The sequence below is a fragment of the Oncorhynchus masou genome, chromosome 28 (assembly GCF_036934945.1).
Source record: "Oncorhynchus masou masou isolate Uvic2021 chromosome 28, UVic_Omas_1.1, whole genome shotgun sequence".
Classification (NCBI taxonomy): domain Eukaryota; kingdom Metazoa; phylum Chordata; class Actinopteri; order Salmoniformes; family Salmonidae; genus Oncorhynchus; species Oncorhynchus masou.
In genome coordinates this window covers 62,495,659-62,517,014 of record NC_088239.1, presented here as the reverse complement: position 1 = coordinate 62,517,014, position 21,356 = coordinate 62,495,659, and the positions used below count along the sequence as shown (strand labels likewise).

Here is a 21,356-nt window from a genome sequence, read left to right as displayed (position 1 = left end):
TTAGAACAATGTGGACTGCAAATGGGTCAACAAATTTAGCAAAGACATGTCTCCATTTTGTTATTACGTTTCAGTAAGCCATTTAACAAACTCTAATGGACTAACATCGGAATTGGAGTTGATTCCAAGGCAATAAATACACAACTTGAAGCAACCACATATTTCACCATTGAGCATGTTTTGATTGGCCAGTGAGGGGCCAAGCCTCTACACACCCACAACTTTTTTATTCATCAGAACCCTGACCTTTCGCTCAATGCCACCAAGTTTTTTGCCGATAATTGTGATAGTGAAAATAGCATAAATATTTCTGACATGATCCTCAACCTATAACGCTACCGCCTGCGCTTAGATTTACCATTGCATTAGGTTTGTTAAAATAGAGCCCTATGTTTCTGGCTCTTCCTGAATGATTACTTACTCACACCATACTCACACTAATACACAAATAAAGTATTCACAACCATTCACAATTCCTAACAGATTCATTTAATTCAGGATTATAAACTTTTGCATCAAATCTTCAATAGATGCTCCCTGGGCCTAAACAGCCGCAACATAGTCGTACAGCAAGTAGTAACTTTAGTTTAGCTTGATGTCTGTCAAGATGTAGAAATCTGAAGCATCCGTTTAGAACCAAATATAGTGCATCAACAACATAGCTCGGGCAACAGGAAGCTCTCTCATCCATTTATATGCAGATAAATATAGTGCATCAACAACATAGCTCGGGCAACAGGAAGCTCTCTCATCCATTTATATGCAGATAAATATAGTGCATCAACAACATAGCTCGGGCAACAGGAAGCTCTCTCATCCATTTATATGCTGATAAATATAGTGCATCAACAACATAGCTCGGGCAACAGGAAGCTCTCTCATCCATTTATATGCTGATAAATATAGTGCATCAACAACATAGCTCGGGCAACAGGAAGCTCTCTCATCCATTTATATGCAGATAAATATAGTGCATCAACAACATAGCTTGGGCAACAGGAAGCTCTCTCATCCATTTATATGCAGATAAATATAGTGCATCAACAACATAGCTTGGGCAACAGGAAGCTCTCTCATCCATTTATATGCAGATAAATATAGTGCATCAACAACATAGCTCGGGCAACAGGAAGCTCTCTCATCCATTTATATTTTGATAAATATAGTGCATCAACAACATAGCTTGGGCAACAGGAAGCTCTCTCATCCATTTATATGTTGATAAATATAGTGCATCAACAACATAGCTTGGGCAACAGGAAGCTCTCTCATCCATTTATATGTTGATAAATATAGTGCATCAACAACATAGCTCGGGCAACAGGAAGCTCTCTCATCCATTTATATGTTGATAAATATAGTGCATCAACAACATAGCTTGGGCAACAGGAAGCTCTCTCATCCATTTATATGCTGATAAATATAGTGCATCAACAACATAGCTTGGGCAACAGGAAGCTCTCTCATCCATTTATATGCAGATAAATATAGTGCATCAACAACATAGCTTGGGCAACAGGAAGCTCTCTCATCCATTTATATGCAAATGATACAGTCTTATACTCAGCTGGCCCATTTGTGTTAAATGCTCTACAACAAAGCTTTCTTAGAGTCCAACAAGCTTTCTCTACCCTTAACCTTGTTCTGAAAACCTCCACAAACAAAGGCCATGTGGTTTGGTAAGAAGAATGCCCTTCTCCCCACAGGTGTGATTACTACCTCTGAGGGTTTAGAGCTCATACAAGTACTTGGGAGTATGGTTAGACGGTACACTGTCCTTCTCTCAGCACATATCAAAGCTGAAGACTAAAGTTAAATCTAGATAAGGTTTCCTCTATCGTAATCGCTCCTCTTTCACCCCAGTTGCCAACTAACCCTGATTCAGATGAGCATCCTACCCATGCTAGATTACGGAGACATAATTTATAGATCAGCAGGTAAGGGTGCTCTCGTGCGGCTAGATGTTCTTTACCATTCGGCCATCAGATTTGCCACCAATGCCCCTTTTATAGGACACATCCCTGCACTCTATACTCCTGTAAACTGGTCATCTCTGTATACCCATCGCAAGACCCACCGGTTGATGCTTATTTATAAAACCCTCCTTAGGCCTCACTCCCCCCTATCTGAGATACCTACTGCAGCCTTCACCCTCCACATACAACACCCGTTCTGCCAGTCACATTCTGTTATAGGTCCCCAAAGCACACACATCCCTGGGTCTCTCCTCTTTTCAGTTCGCTGCAGCTTGTGACTGGAATGAACTGCAACAAACACTCCAACTGGACAGTTTTATCTCAATCTCTTCATTCAAAGACTCAATCATGGACACTCTTACTGACAGTTGTGGCTGCTTTGCCTGATGTATTGTTGTCTCTAACTTCTTGCCCTTTGTGCTGTTGTCTGTGCCCAATAATGTCTGTACCATGTTTTGTGCTGCTACCATGTTGTGTTGCTACCATGTTGTTGTTATGTTGTGCTGCTACCATGCTGTGTTGTCATGTGTTGCTGCCTTGCTATGTTGCTGTCTTAGATCTCTCTTTATGTAGTGTTGTGTTGTCTCTCTTGTCGTGATGTGTGTTTTGTCCTGTATTTATATATATTTTGTACAAAATAAAAATGAATCCCAGCCCCGCAGGAGGACTTTTGATATAATAAATAAATAAAATAAAGTGGGAGAAGATGAAGCTAGATGAAACTTGGCTGACATTCTTCTCATCAATGAAACATTCGATCTCAATACAGTTTTCAGTTCCCAAAACTACAGTCTGTTACGAACAGAGTCAAAGTTTTGTAGACTTGACCCTTTGCCAAAATTGCAAAAAATGGTGTTGTTAAGAAGGAGAAGGCCTTCACAGAGAAGGCGTTCCCTAACGGAAATATGCAAATACATGCTAAAATAAGGCTAGGATAGGATCTAGGATCTTGCTAGCTCGTGCTTGGCTTTGCCCACATGCTCGCTTGTTTTGCCCACTATGCTTCATTCGCTCTCATTGGAAACGATGCCGGTGATATATGTTGGGTTAGTTACCAGTATCTTAGGTTTTACTCTTGTAGTATCTTTAGTCTCTCAGGTCATCACAGTCCATGTGAACGTTCCAAATGAGATGGCTACCTATATGTATATATCTACCTCCATACATTCGTACCCCTGCATATCAACACAGTACTGGTACCCCGTGTTGATAGCCAAGTTATTGTTACTCATTGTGTATTTATTCATCATGTTATAATTTTTTCTAGTTTTTGTCTTCTATTTTTCTCTGTGCATTGTTGGGAAGGACCCGTAAGTAAACATTTCACTGTTAGTCTACACCTGTTGTTTACAAAACATGTGACAAATACAATTTGATTTGATTTGAGCTGAGCTGAGCTGAGGGACTGGAACAGTGGTGAGAGAAGAGATCACAAAGGTCATTTTGCTTCCTGGTTTATTAGTAATTGTAACAGTGACGAAGTGCTAACGAGTGTTTGTCGTCTGTTTGTGCTCTCTTTATCACAAATAAATGTTCTAGGTCTCTCTCTCTCTCTCCCTCTCTCTCTCAGAGGGGCGGTTCGGCACACAACTGCGGGCAGCTGCAGGTGGGTCAGGTAATCCTGGAGGTAAACGGGGTTTCCCTGAGGGGCCGGGAGCACAGGGACGCAGCGCGCCTCATCGCTGAGGCTTTCAAGACCAAAGAGAGAGAACACGTGGACTTCCTGGTCACGGAGTTCAACGTGGCACTGTAGGAGGAAGTAAAGGAAGAAGAGAAGGAGAGAGAGACTCTTATCATGGAGGAAGGAAGAAGGAGGGACAGGGGCTACAGAGCTGGAGAGGATAGGGGGTGGCTGTGGGGGCAAAGACACTGTTCTGTACATGGGTTCATCTACCAACCTTTATCTGGTCACTTGGCCTCACCATCCTCAACATCCTCCAGCTTTAGCCCCAAAACAAGACATGGACACAGTTGCACTCTAAGTTGAGAAGTTGCCATGATTTCTGATTTTCATGGACTTTCACCATCCTTGTGACCTTGGTTTTTAGGATACTCCCTGCAGCAGTCATCTCTCTGGACACCTTATTGTATGTGTTTATGGCAATCTCATGTACTGTCACTCTATCTGTGTTGGCTAGTGGCTTCATCCTGTGGATCTCAAATGGACAATTGGACAATGACGCCATCAGCATTAGAGCTCTGGCAGAAGATATGCTCCTGAAGCGTTCAGTTAGTGGTCAGTTAGCGGTCAGTTAGTGGTCAGTTAGCGGTCAGTTAGCGGTCAGTTAGTGGTCAGTTAGCGTTCAGTTAGTGGTCAGTTAGCGGTCAGTTAGTGGTCAGTTAGCGGTCAGTTAGTGGTCAGTTAGTGGTCAGTTAGTGGTCAGTTAGCGGTCAGTTAGTGGTCAGTTAGTGGTCAGTTAGCGGTCAGTTAGTGGTCAGTTAGCGGTCAGTTAGTGGTCAGTTAGTGGTCAGTTAGTGGTCAGTTAGTGGTCAGTTAGCGGTCAGTTAGTGGTCAGTTAGTGGTCAGTTAGTGGTCAGTTAGCGGTCAGTTAGTGGTCAGTTAGTGGTCAGTTAGCGGTCAGTTAGTGGTCAGTTAGCGGTCAGTTAGTGGTCAGTTAGCGGTCAGTTAGCGGTCAGTTAGCGGTCAGTGTCTACTAACCTGCGTCAGTCTGAGAGACTAACAGCACACGCAAGAGACACAGGCTGTGTCGCAAATAGCACCCTATTCCAATATAGCACACTACCTTTGACCAGAACCCTATGTGCCCTGGTAAATAGTAGTGCACTAAATAGGGAATAAGGTGGGACGCACGCCAGCCTTCCATCCAGCAGATGGAAGAGGCAGGAGGAAACACCATTTTCCAATGACAGTTTGTTTTTGTAAATGTATAAATGTAGATACTATACAATATATATATAAAGATAATCTATGAATTATATAAACCTACTATCTTACATGCTTAAAAAGTAGAATTATTCAAAGTGTACTGTTAAGTCCCTTTTCTGCAAATGTGTCCCCAAGTGAAGAGTAATGGAGATGATTGTGTTTTAATTGCCCTCTCTGGCAGTGCTAGTCGGCCATACTATTTGTGTTTACACAAGGGGCTTGCAGGGGCCTGTGTCACATAGTAATTACTAAGAGGTAGTAATGAGGCATTTGGGAAAGGAAACTGCTACAGAAGCTCTCTCTGATACACACTCCCAGAACACATGTGGCCCAGCACACACACACACAGGCATGCCATCTTACCACACAAACACACAAGCACACAAACAGGCAGAAGTCACTGTGGATTGATGGAGAGCTGATGCTAAGAACTTGAAGAAGCACTTTATCCAATAATTGAACAGGTATGAGGAGCAAGTCATGGCAATCAGGAAGAGGAAAAGAGAAACAGATAGAGACGGAGAGACACAGAGAGACACAGAGAGAAAGACAGACAGAGAGACACAGAGAGAGACAGAGAGACAGACAGATAGAGAGAACGACAGACAGAGAAAGGGACAGATAGAGCGAGAGCGACAGATGGAGAGAGACAGAGAGAGAGAGACAGACAGAGAGAGACGGATAGAGAGAGACAGAGAGAGAGAGACGGATAGAGAGAGAGAGAGACAGAGAGAGAGAGACAGAGAGAGAGACAGAGAGACAGATAGAGAGAGACAGATAGAGAGAGGCAGAGAGAGAGAGACAGAGAGAGAGAGACAGATAGAGAGAGACAGAGAGAGAGAGACAGAGAGAGAGAGAGAGAGAGAGAGACAGACAGAGAAAGGGACAGATACAAGTTATTGATGTAGCAACAATAACCATCAAGTTTAAATCAGGTTTCTCTTGATGTCTGTTAACATACAAGAGCTTTGTTCACCCCATTCAGATAAGAGATTTTCCATCATTTCAATCATTGTATATTTATGCAGCATCCCAAATGACACCCTTTTCCTATAGTGCACTACTTTTGACCAGGCCCAATAGGGCTCTGGTAAAATGAAGTGCACTATATAGAGAATAGGGTGCCATTTGGGATGCAATAGTATTCTGTATGCATACTTAGGGTATGAGACACAATCATGAGAAGACTGCCCTATTCCCTGCCAATGCCACCTCAAATGCTTAACATTCAGCGTGTGTGTGGGAGTGTGTGAGTGTGTCCTACTCCTTTCCACAAGGCAGTCACTATTAAACACTGCGATCTGGGAGGAATTACATAGCTTCAGAAATGGTGGCTTTGTTCTCTGAGCCGTGTCTTTACACTGTGCATACGACAAAGACAGCCCTTCAGAGAGAGGGATGAGAGGAAGGTGTACTGTGTCTAATGTTGTTTCTACGTTGTTGCACTGGAGATGGGCAGAGAATGCAGAGCAAGGATCAGAGAGCAAAAGAGGTTGACCTGATGCAGGGAAGAGGGAAAGGTACACACACACATTACACAGGTTGACCTGATGCAGGAGAGAGGGAAAGGCACACACACACATTACACAAAAACAAATACTCACACATTGGTCAATCCACGTTCTGCTTCTAACATGCTCTGAGACGTTGCGTAATGTCTACAGTGAACATTCTTTTTGCACACACTGACTCAGGCATGACTCCACACACAGGGACTCTTTCAAACACAGATAACATGTCTTGAAATGTCCCAAACAATCTTAGTAACACATCAACTACACCACATAAATGGGATTATATTATAGACATACAGTCAGTTGTCTACTCTGATGCCAAGCCATTCAACCATGCCCAAGCATCCAACGTAATTGTCTCCCCACGTCATATCAGGCTTTGAGGAATTCAATCAAGTAAAAAAAAAATGTATTGGGATTACTTATTATTACTGACCCTGGATCTGATGTTAATAACAGTCTGGCTTTCTCTTTAACCCATATTACAGAGTAATTCAGAGGGGAAGAGATGATGAAAGGAATCAGTCCAATCCAATGACAGGGTGATTAATCAGCGAATATGATGGAGAGGCAGGTGTCCTGTCTTGTGGCATGGACTTGGAAACAACACAGGTGGGCTCTGTCCCAAATGGCACCCTGCTCACTATATAGTGCACTACTTCTGACCAGGGCCTGTAAGGTGCTGGTCAAAATCAGTGCACTATATACAGTGCATTCAGAAAGTATTCAGACCCTTTGACTTTTAAAAAATTGATTAAATCGTTTTTTCCTCTCATCAATCTACACACAATAACACATACTGACAAAACATACAGGTTTAGACATTTTATGCAATTTGGAAATATCACATTTACATTACAAGTATTCAGACCCTTTACTCAGTACTTTGTTGAGGCACCATTGGCAGCGATTACAGCCTTGAGTCTCCTTGGGTATGATGCTACAAGCTTGGCACACCTGTATTTGGGGAGTTTCTCCCATTCTTCTCTGCAGATCCGCTCAAGCTCTGTCAGGTTGGATGAGGAGCGTCGCTGCAAAGCTATTTTCAGGTCTCTCCAAAGATGTTCGATCTGGTTCTAGTCCTGGCTCTGGCTGGGCCAACAAAGGACACTTATCCCAAAGCCACTCCTGAGTTGTCTTGGATGCATGCTTAGGGTTGTTGAACCTTCACCCAAGTCTGAGATCCTGAGTGCTCTGGAGCAGGTATTCATCAAGGATCTCTCTGTACTTTGCTCCGTTCATCTTTCACTCGATCCGAACTAGTCTCCCAGTCTCTGCCGCTGAAAACATCCCTGCAGCATGAGCCTGCCAACACCATGCCTCACCCTAGGGATTGTTCCAGGTTTCCTCCAGATGTGACGCTTGGCATTCAGGCCAAAGTGTTCAATATTGGTTTCAATCAGACCAAAAAATCTTGTTTCTCATGGTCTGAGGGTCCTGTAGGTGCCTTTTGGCAAACGCCAAGCGGGCTGTCGTGTGCCTTTTACTGAGGAGTGACTTCCCCATCTGGCCACTCCTGATCCTGATTGGTGGAGTGCTGCAGAGATGGTTGTCCTTCTGGAAGGTTCTCCCATCTCCACAGAGGAACTTTGGAGCTCTGTCAGAGTGACCATTGGGTTCTTGGTCACCTCCCTGAACAAGGCCCTTTTCACCCGATTGCTCAGTTTGGCTGGGCGGCCAGGTTTAGGAAGAGTCTTGGTGGTTCCAAACTTCTTCCATTTAAGAATGATGGAGGCCACTGTGTTCTTGGGGACCTTCAATGTTGAATAGATTTTTTGGTACCCTTCCCCAGATCTCTGCCTCGACACAATCCTGTCTCGGAGCTCTACGGACAATTCCTTCGATCTCATGACTTGGTTTAACTCTGACATTCACTGTCAACTGTGGGACCTTTATATAGACAGGTGTGTGCCTTTCCAAATCATGTCCAATCAATTGAATTTACCACAGGTGGACTCCAATCAAGTTGTAGAAACATCTGAGGGATGATCAATGGAAACCGGATGCACCTGAGCTCAATTTCGAGTCTCATAGCAAAGGGTCTAAATACTTATGTAAATAAGGTATTTATGTTATTTATGTTTTATACATTTTAACACATTTCTTAAAACCTGTTTTCGCTTTGTCATTATGGGGTATTGTGTGTAGATGGATGAGGAAAAAACAGTATTTAATCCATTTTAGAATAAGAATGTAACATAACAAAATGTGGGGAAGGGATCTAAATTCTTTCCGAATGCACTGTGTAGGGAATAGGTTGTCATTTTGGATGCAGGCGTAGACTGGTCATTCTAATGTATTTCTCCCCTCTGCTCATTCACTACATGGTCAAAATTATGTGGACACCTGCTAGATGAACATCTCATTACAAAATCATGGGGTTATTATGAAATTGGTCCCCCCTTTGCTGCTATAACAGCCTCCTCTCTTCTAGGAAGGCTTTCCAGTAGATGTTGGAACATTTCTGCAGGGACTTGGTTCCATTCAACCACAAGAGCATTAGTGAGGTCAAGCCCTGATGTTGGGCGATTAGGCCTGGCTTGCAGTCAGTGTTCCAATTTATCCCGAAGGTGTTCAATGGGGTTGAGGTCAGGGTTCTGTGTATAGCAGTCAAGTTCTTCCACACTGATCTCAACAAACCATTTCTGTATGGACCTTGCTTTGTGCACAAGGGCATTGTCATGCTGAAACAGGAAAGGGCCTTCCCCAAACTGTTGTCACAAAGTTGGAAGCACAGTCATTGTATGCTGCAGCGTTAAGGTTTTTCCTTCACTGGAACTAAGGGGCCTAACCTGAACCATGAAAAAAGCCCCAGACCATTATTCCTCATCCACCAAACTTTACAGTTAGCACTATGCATTCGGGCAGGTAGCGTTCTCCTAGCATCCACAAAACCCAGATTTGTTCGTCAGACTGCCAGATGGTGAAGTGTGATTTATCACATACACACACATTCTAGGCGAGAACGGCGAGCTTTACACCACTCCAGCAGACACTTGGCATTGCGCATGGTGATTTTAGACTTGTGTTTGGCTGCTTGGGCATGGAAACTTATTTAATGAATCTCCCGTCGAATAGTTCTTGTGCTGATGTTGTGTCCAGAGGCAGTTTAGAACTCGGTAGTGAGTGTTGCAACTGAGGACAGACCATTTTTACGTGCTACGTGCTACGTGCTTCAACACTTGGCGGTCCCGGTCTGTGAGCTTGTGTGGCCTACCACTTCGCGGCTGAGCTGTTGTTGCTGCTAGATGTTTCCACATCACAATAACAGCACTTACAGTTGACCGGGACAGCTCTAGGCATGGCAGAAATTTGACGAACTGACTTGTTGAAAAGGTGGCATCCTATGGCGGTTCCACGTTCAATGTCACTGAGCTCTTCATTACGGGCCATTCTACTGCCAGTGTTTGTGTATGGAGAATGCATGGCTGTGTGCTCAATTTTATACACCTGCCAGCAACAAGTGTGGCTGAAATAGCCAGATACACTAAGTTTAATGGATGTCCACATTCTTTTGGCCATGTAGTAAACACATGAACCTGTGCTACTTACAGGTTGTTATCGATAAAACGTCACAATAGCGTTCAATTTGGCTGCTGGGGGGCAAGGAGACCCCCAGCTCCCCTTAGTTAAACCATTGACAACTGTGTGCTTTTTTCAAGGGATTGTTAAGTACATTTGATAACTATTTGGTTGTAATATCATCACCTCATGAAGAGCATATAGTCAGAACTACACATTTCCCATTATTCCACATTTAGCTCCATCATCAGAGTTATTTAAGCAATAAGGTCCGGGGGGGGGGTGTGGTATATGGCCAATATACCACATCTAAGGGCTGTTCTTATGCACAACGCAACCCTGAGTATACAGCCCTTAGCCGTGGTATATTAGTATACCACAAACCCCTGTAGTGCCTTATTGCTATTAAAATGGGAAATGTGTAGGTCTCACCATGCCCATCAAGAGGTGTTAATATTACAGCCAAGTATTTTATATTTATTTAACAATCCCTTGAGAACGGCACACAGTTGTCAATGTTTTTAGCGGAGCTGCGGGTCTCCTTGCCCCCGGCAGGCAAAATGTTCACTCTGCATCTTATGTTATATTAATAACAACCTATTGGAGTCTACTGATAATCACTCCTGTTTGTTTCTGTCTCACTAAGTGTGCCTCCCCATTAGCTGCACAAGTTGTTTTTGGTGTTTTTGTTTTCTTCCCTTCAACGTTCTTGATTTGCCTGCCTCTTGTACAGTGTAATGACAAGTGTTGAACACAGCCATGCTATTTATACAGAAAGTGTGTTTAATTTGACAGTAAAGGTAACTGCACAAGAACTGCCTGGCTGTCTGTGCCTTTTTCTGCTAAGCCTTTGTGCTCAGGCAGTGCAGAGTTTATGACAACACAGTGAGCTAATAACATAGAAATAGAAAGACAGTCATACACACACATTCTAGGCTACTAATGTTCCATACTCAAACAATACACAAACAAGTGATACAGAAACATGACATGAACATCAATACCTTTGGTTGCAAAATTCCAGTGAGTTTTTCAAACAGGATGTCTTGAAAATCTGAGATGTTTTAGAAAATAACAAGAATTTTGCAACATTCACCCTATGATTAAATCTCTGTATCTGTTTTCTTGTCTCTTTACGTTCTCTCTCTCTCTCTCTCTCTCTCTCTCTCTCCCTACCTCTCCCTCTCTCTCCCTACCTCTCCCTCTTGTCTATCTATCTATCTATCTATCTATCTATCTGTCTGTCTGTCTTTGTCTCTGTCTTTCTCGTCATTCTTTCTCTACCAGATAAGCTTTCTCTCTCATTCAATACACACACTCACTCACAAAAACACAAACGGCATCCCCACTCTCTCTCTCTGACACAGGCACACACGCACACACACATCCCTACAGAGGAGATACATGCTCTTTGAGTAATTGTCGTGTCAAAGTTGTGTCAGCCGACCAGCCATAAGAAGGGTTTGTCATCGTTCTGCCTCTTAAGTGTGGAGGATGGAGACACCAGGGCTTGACGTTACTGGCACCAGGCACACCTTTCCCACTAGCCACAGACACCCCATCACTGGCTGTAGACTGCATTAGTATTCGGCTCCTCTACCTCAGCCCTTCCTGGGGAGGACCATAGCAGCACCATTGACACCCAGTGGAAGATGCCGGTCTGGGGCCTCAGCTTTATTCTTATATTCCTGGGGCTGTATGTATCAAGTGTCTCGGAGTAGGAGTGCTAATCTAGGATCAGTTTTGCCTTTTAGATCTCCATGAACAAGATTACATATTCATAAAACGTCTCAGAGTTTTAGTGCTGATTTAGGATCAGTTTCTATATTATAATAACTAAGATTGCATGGACATGAATGACCTGATCCAGGATCAGCACTCCTACTCTGAATTGTTATTATTTTTTTTCCACCTTTATTTAACCAAGTTGGCTAGTTGAGAACAAGTTCTCATTTGAAACTGTGACCTGGCCAAGATAAAGCTTTATGATTACGGGTCCTGATCTTAGATCAGCAGTCCAACTCTGAGACAGACGCTTTATGAGTACGGGTCCTGATCTTAGATCAGCAGTCCAACTCTGAGACAGACACTTTATGAGTACGGGTCCTGATCTTAGATCAGCTCTCCAACTCTGAGACAGACGCTTTATGAGTACGGGTCCTGATCTTAGATCAGCTCTCCAACTCTGAGACAGACGCTTTATGAGTACGGGTCCTGATCTTAGATCAGCAGTCCAACTCTGAGACAGACGCTTTATGAGTACGGGTCCTGATCTTAGATCAGCTCTCCAACTCTGAGACAGACGCTTTATGAGTACGGGTCCTGATCTTAGATCAGCTCTCCAACTCTGAGACAGACGCTTTATGAGTACGGGTCCTGATCGTAGATCAGCTCTCCAACTCTGAGACAGACGCTTTATGAGTACGGGTCCTGATCTTAGATCAGCTCTCCAACTCTGAGACAGACGCTTTATGAGTACGGGTCCTGATCGTAGATCAGCTCTCCAACTCTGAGACAGACGCTTTATGAGTACGGGTCCTGATCTTAGATCAGCAGTCCAACTCTGAGACAGACGCTTTATGAGTACGGGTCCTGATCTTAGATCAGCTCTCCAACTCTGAGACAGACGCTTTATGAGTACGGGTCCTGATCGTAGATCAGCTCTCCAACTCTGAGACAGACGCTTTATGAGTACGGGTCCTGATCTTAGATCAGCTCTCCAACTCTGAGACAGACGCTTTATGAGTACGGGTCCTGATCTTAGATCAGCTCTCCAACTCTGAGACAGACGCTTTATGAGTACGGGTCCTGATCTTAGATCAGCTCTCCAACTCTGAGACAGACGCTTTATGAGTACGGGTCCTGATCTTAGATCAGCAGTCCAACTCTGAGACAGACGCTTTATGAGTACGGGTCCTGATCTTAGATCAGCTCTCCAACTCTGAGACAGACGCTTTATGAGTACGGGTCCTGATCTTAGATCAGCTCTCCAACTCTGAGACAGACGCTTTATGAGTACGGGTCCTGATCGTAGATCAGCTCTCCAACTCTGAGACAGACGCTTTATGAGTACGGGTCCTGATCTTAGATCAGCTCTCCAACTCTGAGACAGACGCTTTATGAGTACGGGTCCTGATCGTAGATCAGCTCTCCAACTCTGAGACAGACGCTTTATGAGTACGGGTCCTGATCTTAGATCAGCAGTCCAACTCTGAGACAGACGCTTTATGAGTACGGGTCCTGATCTTAGATCAGCTCTCCAACTCTGAGACAGACGCTTTATGAGTACGGGTCCTGATCGTAGATCAGCTCTCCAACTCTGAGACAGACGCTTTATGAGTACGGGTCCTGATCTTAGATCAGCTCTCCAACTCTGAGACAGACGCTTTATGAGTACGGGTCCTGATCTTAGATCAGCTCTCCAACTCTGAGACAGACGCTTTATGAGTACGGGTGCTGATCGTAGATCAGCTCTCCAACTCTGAGACAGACGCTTTATGAGTACGGGTCCTGATCGTAGATCAGCTCTCCAACTCTGAGACAGACGCTTTATGAGTACGGGTCCTGATCGTAGATCAGCTCTCCAACTCTGAGACAGACGCTTTATGAGTACGGGTCCTGATCTTAGATCAGCTCTCCAACTCTGAGACAGACGCTTTATGAGTACGGGTCCTGATCGTAGATCAGCTCTCCAACTCTGAGACAGACGCTTTATGATTATGGGTCCTGATCTTAGATCAGCTCTCCAACTCTGAGACAGACGCTTTATGATTATGGGTCCTGATCTTAGATCAGCAGTCCCACTCTGAGATGCTATATGATTATGGGTCCAGATCTTAGATCAGCAGTCCCACTCTGAGATGCTTTATGATTACGGGTCCTGATCATAGATCAGCTCTCCAACTCTGAGATGCTTTATGAGTACGGGTCCAGATCTTAGATCAGCAGTCCCACTCTGAGATGCTTTATGATTATGGGTCCTGATCTTAGATCAGCAGTCCCACTCTGAGATGCTTTATGATTACGGGTCCTGATCTTAGATCAGCAGTCTTTTGGAGTCAAACCTTACTAATACACATAATGTGTGGGAATAATGGGTGTTTTCATTCATGTAGAAAATGTTATATGTAGAATAAGAGACACAACAGACGTAGAACGTTTCTGCAGTAATTCATCTAAGGCTGCCATCTAGAGGAACAATAATACATGGCATTGAAAATATAAGAAAATGTCGACCTCATGTTGTTGAAGTGATACTGAGCAGTTTTATTTTCCCCTTTATCATTTGAGTCATAATGAATGAATGATATGTATTAAGCCATACACATCATTGGTGTTGATACATAATTCTGATAATTATTATAATATACTGATTATATCTATCCGGGAGGCTATAGAGAGAAGCATTTGATCTCTGACTCACTGGAGGAGCTCTTATATTCTTATGTCTACATTTTCATATGCATTTACTGCACATTTTTATTTCTGGAAAAACCAGTCAGAAAGTCCTGCCCCCTAGCGAATCACTCTATTGTTTGGTTTCTTGATAACATTTAGCTTTGAAAATCTATGCCATGCCACGAGAACGGAAGAATTATCCAACAATACTCTTTCACCTTTTTCCTGATAGATTTACATTATTGTCCACGATCAGGTATTACAACCCAGTTAATTTGCGTTAACCATGAATTAGCTGTAATCTACTTTTAATAAGTTATGACTATAAATTTAAAATAGAGAGTGATGGAAATTCAAATACAGATTTTTCGGGACTTGGAGCGACTTGGAGAGTGCATTCATGCCCGAGAAAGAATAGATAAATAGGCAGAATAGATGTAGATATTATAGCACAGGTTTTAAGATAAAGATGTATACTCTTTGCTATGGTCAGTGACTGAATTGAAACTGAACCTAGCTATAGCTCAGTCTTTTTGTTTACTCAGGTGGCATTGAGTGAAGTCATGTTTTGCCATGCACCTCATGGTCGCTTGGTGACATTGGGGTGAGTCTTTTTTTGTATGCAGTTTTCAAGGCAAATAAGGCCTGCTACTTCTAAGTCTGCCGATGCTGCAATTTCACTGTCTCTCTGAATTCCTGCTACGACTGCCTTGGATGATATAACCTAAGAAGCACAAGGTAAGTTTAGAATCTGTACGTGTGTGTGTGTGTGTGTGTGTGTGTGTGTGTGTGTGTGTGTGTGTGTGTGTGTGTGTGTGTGTGTGTGTGTGTGTGTGTGTGTGTGTGTGTGTGTGTGTGTGTGTGTGTGTGTGTGTGTGTGTGTGTGTGCGTGTGTGTGTGTGTGTGTGTGTTTGATAAACCTCCCAACTCCATTGTGCTATGCAAAGCTATTCCTAAAATGTTATGTAAAAATGTCATACTGTACATTAGTTGTATCTATGTATTACTTTGTTGTTACATAGTCATTTTACAATGTTACTACACAAGTATGAAGAATTGACAAGTGTGATGGGCTCTCTTGGGCGGCCTCTGTGTGCTTTACCCCAGTGGAGTCAAGGGACCACTGACGCCCTGTAATGTTTCTCCTAATTTCACTGCATCAGTGGGACTGTTGTCCTCAGCTCACTAAACATTGATCAACCTTGAATAACTGATATAGCATGTTGTCAGGATGAAAAATCTTGTGGGTAGGCAGTTTAGAGACTTGGGAATTTTGTAATAACCTGGTATTAGTCACTTAAACTACTGTGGTCCCCTAACTTTGGTTTTGCTAAGTTAAAACTTTGAGCACTATTCACAGCACTAGGTCCAGGCCTGTTTGTCGTTCTCCTAGCATGAGCACCCAACAAATTCTGCTCTGTGACTGTCTGCACATCCTTATCTCTCCCCCTTGCCTCGTAAGAAGATTAGCCTATGTTGCTTAGATATTTAGCAGGTCATCTTAGCTAATATTTACTGGACTGGGCTCTCTCTCAGCTTGAGTGATATCCTGAGGCTTCAAATAGATTCATAGAATCATCAGAATTCTCGTCTTCAGCCTAACAAAACTGAAATGTGTTGCTTTTGGCTCCGTTGATGTCTGTCCTGACAGCTTTGGGAGGGAGGGCTGGGAGTCTGTCGTCGCGGAGAGCCTCGCTGGCAGGGGCGTTAATTAGCCTAGCTTGGCAGCTCCCGTCATCCCAGTCTCAAAGAGAGACAGCTCCCCTGGCACCCCAAGGAGTGGCCTAGATGTCAGTGTGGCTCTGTGGGGCTCTTGTGGAGAGGTACTAGTGGGTGTGCTCAACAGATCAGCCCTGTCTGTCTGTGAGCTGTAGGTAAACCCCGCACGGTTTAATACCCCAGCCTGACCACATACAATCTTGGAGTATGGTTTCAGGTTTCAGGGCTGTATGGAAACGTCGCTTGGATTTAAGCAACAGGTGAGTCCACATTCTTTATGCTTTACAATCAACAGAATGGCTATATTGTTCTATTGATGAGTGAAGCTGTGCATACTAGCCTAATCAATGTATCAAAGATATGATCCTACAGTTTCAATTTATAGTCCTACTTAAGATAAGTTGTTTATTTTGTATGCATCCTATCTAGGCTACATCAAAATAAGTCTGATATTCACTAATGAACTATGTCCCGGATCTGAAATTAGCATAGAAAAATGCCCCGAAGTTGTTTATCTGCCTGAAGTGCTTGTTTTTTTCCCAGTTGTCTCAGTTGTCTCATGCTGCGTCAGCCCAGCTACCTCTTCTCCTCTGTGGGGAGAGACTCTCCATACATGTGCGTATGAAATGAGGGCAGAGGGGCTATATGAGTCTGCTGGCATCTCAGATTGTTCTGGCAAATCTCACATAGCAACTTCATTGAGAGGAAGGATGCTTAACGTGCTTTTTACATTGGTATCACAAACCATTTTGTTTTAATCATGATGAAATTGGCCTTATTATAGTGTTTTCTCAAATATGGAGTATGTCTGGATTCTGAAATGCACATTTTCACATTTATTCAACATACAGCATCTGAATATTCATATCTCAAAACTACACGTTTGGATGTTGCTTATGGTTAGACATATTGTTTGTAACAATATATTCTCCAAACACTTCTGGGTCTTTGTGTCTTGCAAAACTGATTTGTTATCCTAATAGATTCTGTTCCATTCTTAGTCCTACAACACATTCACAGGTAGAACGTTTATATTCTTGTGTGAGGTATTTTGAAGTGCATGAAAGTGCACTCCAGTATGGTGAGGAGGTACGTGTCACCATTACAGATGAGTCTATAGCTGCTTCCCACTCAAACCCCCAGAAACGTCTCATTTGTCTTCTCTCCATGCTTTTTTGTTGTCCATGAGTCAATGCTGTGTGAATGCTGATTGGCTGAAGGTAGAGATAAGAAGTGCAGCTTTGAGGCCTGTTGTTCTCCGAGCTCAGTAAGGCAGGGTTTGGTGTTGTCTGTTGCTATGGTGACAGTCAAAGACTCCATGACATCAAAAAATAATTTTATCTTGATAGGAACCCCAGATGTGTTCCCATTGCTAGCCTAAATCGCTATATGCAATATCTCTCAAAACTGAGCAATTCAATTTGATAAGTCAATTGATCTTCATAATTTGCATAGTTTAACTGAAACATGGATCTTTATTTCTTCTAAGATTACCTTTAGGAATTAATATCCCCATTCCCCTCTCCTGTATGAAAGCCCTTCTTTTGTGCAGGCCACATGGTCTGGGGGTCTAAACACAGACCGGGGAGACCGGGGTTCAATCCCTGTTCCCACCCTTTGTCTCTCTCTAATCTGTCTCCTCATATTATAGTCTGTCTCTGAATAAAGCAAACATTAACCCCAAAAAAATGTTTAAAGAGAGAGAGAGAAAAAGCCCTCCTACGTAAGTATGAAATATTGGGCATACTGAAGGAGTGACACATGATTATCTGTTAATTAAGATGCTTCCATGTTAACAGTAGGGAGCAGCTGTCTATAAGGATGAAGACAGACTGTTCATTTCCTTGCTCTTTAATCACAGTTCATTAGCTCTGTGTTCTGCATCAAATGATTGAATGATGGCCTTACTGCCTCAAAGATGGCCTGCAGTTTTCAGTGTAGTGAAGTCACATCTGTCTTCAGAGAAGAACATCCCCAGATGTTGGTGCGTACGCAGCATTACCGTGTGTCTGTGGGAGCATCCTAAATGCCACCCTATTCCCTAAAGTCCTTGGTCAAAAGTAGTGCCCAATGTAGGGGAAAGGGCAACATTTATAATGCAACCTGTGAATATGTGTGTGCTTGCATTTGAAATTTGTTGTACTGGGCAAAGTGAGTTAGACTTCCCTCACTAATCCTGTAATATTACTGCATTTGGTTTCAGAGTATCCAGTGACCCATGACAAAGCTTTCCATAAGAACAGACCTACAGCCAGGTCCAGAAGGCTAGATTCTGAGCCATGGCTGTGGGAGGTGGGCTTCAGAGGAGCACCAGAGCAGCCTATGGCTAGAGGTCAGACTTGAGAGAGAGAGAACCAGAGAGAGAGGATGGAGACCAGAGGGCGCAGTACCAGGGCAGGGGTTCTGTTCTGGACCCCTGCTCCTCAACACCCCTCTCCCTACAGCTCCATAGACTCAGACGTGGACTGGTGGGATGGGGATGAGAAGGAAGGTGGGGACAGGAAAGAAGAGGAAGAAGAGGACAGCCAGCCAGATGGATGAGAATGGGATTATAGGACTGGAGAACGCCTTGCATAATGTGGGTCTGGGGGAAGAAGAGGAGGAGGGAGAAGAGGAGGGAGTGGAGAATGGAGAGGATGATCTGCCCTGGTACTCTGGAGCCTTGGACCCAGAGGGAGTGACAACAAAGTGACAACAGAGGAAAGACATGATTGGTAGAGAGTGACAACAGAGGGGGGGACGGTTGGTAGAGAGTGACAACAGAGAGGGGACACGATTGGTAGAGAGTGACAACAGAGAGGGGATACGGTTGGTAGAGAGTGACAACAGAGAGGGAATACGGTTGGTAGAGATTGACAACAGAGGGAGGACACGGTTGGTAGAGAGTGACAACAGAGGGAGGCCACGGTTAGTAGAGAGTGACAACAGAGAGGGGACACGATTAGTAGAGAGTGACAACAGAGGGGGGGGACGGTTGGTAGAGAGTGACAACAGAGGGAGGACACGGTTAGTAGAGAGTGACAATAGAAAGGGGACACGGTTAATAGAGAGTGACAACAGAGAGGGGATACGGTTGGTAGAGAGTGACAACGGGGGGAGGACACGGTTGGTAGAGAGTGACAACAGAGGGAGGACACGGTTAGTAGAGAGTGACAACAGAGAGGGGACACGATTGGTAGAGAGTGACAACAGAGGGAGGACACTGTTAGTAGAGAGTGACAACAGAGAGGGGACACGATTGGTAGAGAGTGACAACAGAGGGAGGACACGGTTAGTAGAGAGTGACAACAGAGAGGGGACACGGTTAGTAGAGAGTGACAACAGAGGGAGGACACGGTTAGTAGAGAGTGACAACAGAGAGGGGACACGGTTAGTAGAGAGTGACAACAGAGGGAGGACACGGTTAGTAGTGAGTGACAACAGAGGGAGGATACGGTTGGTAGAGAGTGACAACAGAGGGAGGACACGGTTAGTAGAGAGTGACAACAGAGGGAGGACACGGTTAGTAGAGAGTAACAACAGAGGGAGGACACGGTTAGTAGAGATGACAACAGTGACAACAGAGAGGGGGACACAGTTAGTAGAGAGTGACAACAGAGGGAGGACACGATTAGTAGAGAGTGACAACAGAGGGTGGGACACGGTTGGTAGAGAGTGACAAAAGAGGGAGGACACGGTTAGTAGAGAGTGACAACAGAGGGAGGACACGATTGGTAGAGAGTGTGTCTGAAGACCTCTCCTCCCTTTTCCCACCTGACCTGCTCAGTCCATCCCCCACGTATCCCTCCTCCCCTCCCAGAGGTTGTACCTTTCTTTACCTCCTCCACTTCTCCTCCGAGGAGTTGGCTAATGCTCCCGGGATTGAAGCTGAGACATTCCCGGAGGAACCCACCTTTACAGAGAGCCTTCCTGAATCCCGCAGCAGCCAAATGAGCCATGCCCCCAGGCCTCATTGGAAGGGGGGAGGAGCTCAAGCCTAGGACCTCCCCTTACCCAGCAGCCATCTTTCCTGAGCATGGGATATCTTACCGACTCAGATAGAGAAACAAGGGGGGTGAAGAGAGCCTACAGGATGAGTCAGGCACTAACTACTGGCAACACGCCTCTCACTCTCCGAGGAAGATGAGACAGCCCACCCCATCCCAGAAGAGGGACCCACCCCAGACTTTTCCAAGGTAGACCCAGGGTCCGCTTCCCCATAAACGGCTACACCCTCCACCCCCCAAGAGCAAAAACTCCCCCAGAAAGAGGTCTCTGTCAGTGGAGCCCGCCCTGGTTTTCAAGTCCACTGCTGACATAGTGAGAGAGGTGCTGCTGAGCAGTACAGACGGACCCCCTCACCCCCCAATGAGCCCCACAGGCCCCTAAACTCCACGGTGCCAGAGGACTTCAGATGCCCACAACAGGCCAGCACTCTGGTACAGCAGCTGCAGGTACATACACAGAGAGTAGGACCACACCACAGGCACACGTTCAGACTAACTCTGATTCCTTAGCGTTCTGACAGACTCAGACTAACTCTGATTCCTTAGCATTCTGATACGCTCAGACTAACTCTGATTCCTTAGCATTCTGATACGCTCAGACTAACTCTGATTCCTTAGCATTCTGACAGACTCAGACTAAGTCTGATTCCTTAGCGTTCTGACAGACTCAGACTGATTCCTTAGCGTTCTGACATTCCTTAGCATTCTGACAGACTCAGACTAACTCTGATTCCTTAGCATTCTGACAGACTCAGACTAACTCTGATTCCTTAGCATTCTGACAGACTCAGACTAACTCTGATTCCTTAGCATTCTGACAGACTCAGACTAAGTCTGATTCCTTAGCGTTCTGACAGACTCAGACTAACTCTGATGACCGACTCAGACACTCTGATTCCGACGTTCAGACTCAGACTCTGATTCCTAAGCATTCTGACAGACTCAGACTTACTCTGATTCCTTAGCGTTCTGACAGACTCAGACTAAGTCTGATTCCTAAGCATTCTGACAGACTCAGACTTACTCTGATTCCTTAGCGTTCTGACAGACTCAGACTAAGTCTGATTCTTAGCATTCTGACCGACTCAGACTTACTCTGATTCCTTAGCATTCTGACAGACTCAGACAAATTCCTAAGTCTGACTCAGACTAACTCTGATTAGCGTTCTGACAGACTCAGACTAACTCTGATTCCTAAGCACTCTGACAGACTCAGACTAACTCTGATTCCTTAGCGTTCTGACAGACTCAGACTAACTCTGATTCCTTAGCATTCTGATACGCTCAGACTAACTCTGACAGACTGACAGACTCAGACTTACTTTGATTCCTAAACACTCTGACAGACTCAGAC

The 21,356-nt window shown here is 44.3% G+C and overlaps 1 protein-coding gene across 1 annotated transcript in view; it reads left to right on the top strand.

The window, feature by feature from the left end:
* LOC135516894 (whirlin-like) overlaps nucleotides 1–3,772 on the top strand; it is a 143,518-nt gene extending 139,746 nt beyond the window's left edge. Inside the window, 1 exon segment of the mRNA XM_064940966.1 lies at nucleotides 3,547–3,772. Within this exon segment, the coding sequence (XP_064797038.1) occupies nucleotides 3,547–3,729 (183 nt within the window). The 3' untranslated portion in view covers nucleotides 3,730–3,772.
* Nucleotides 3,773–21,356: the final 17,584 nt, after the last annotated feature.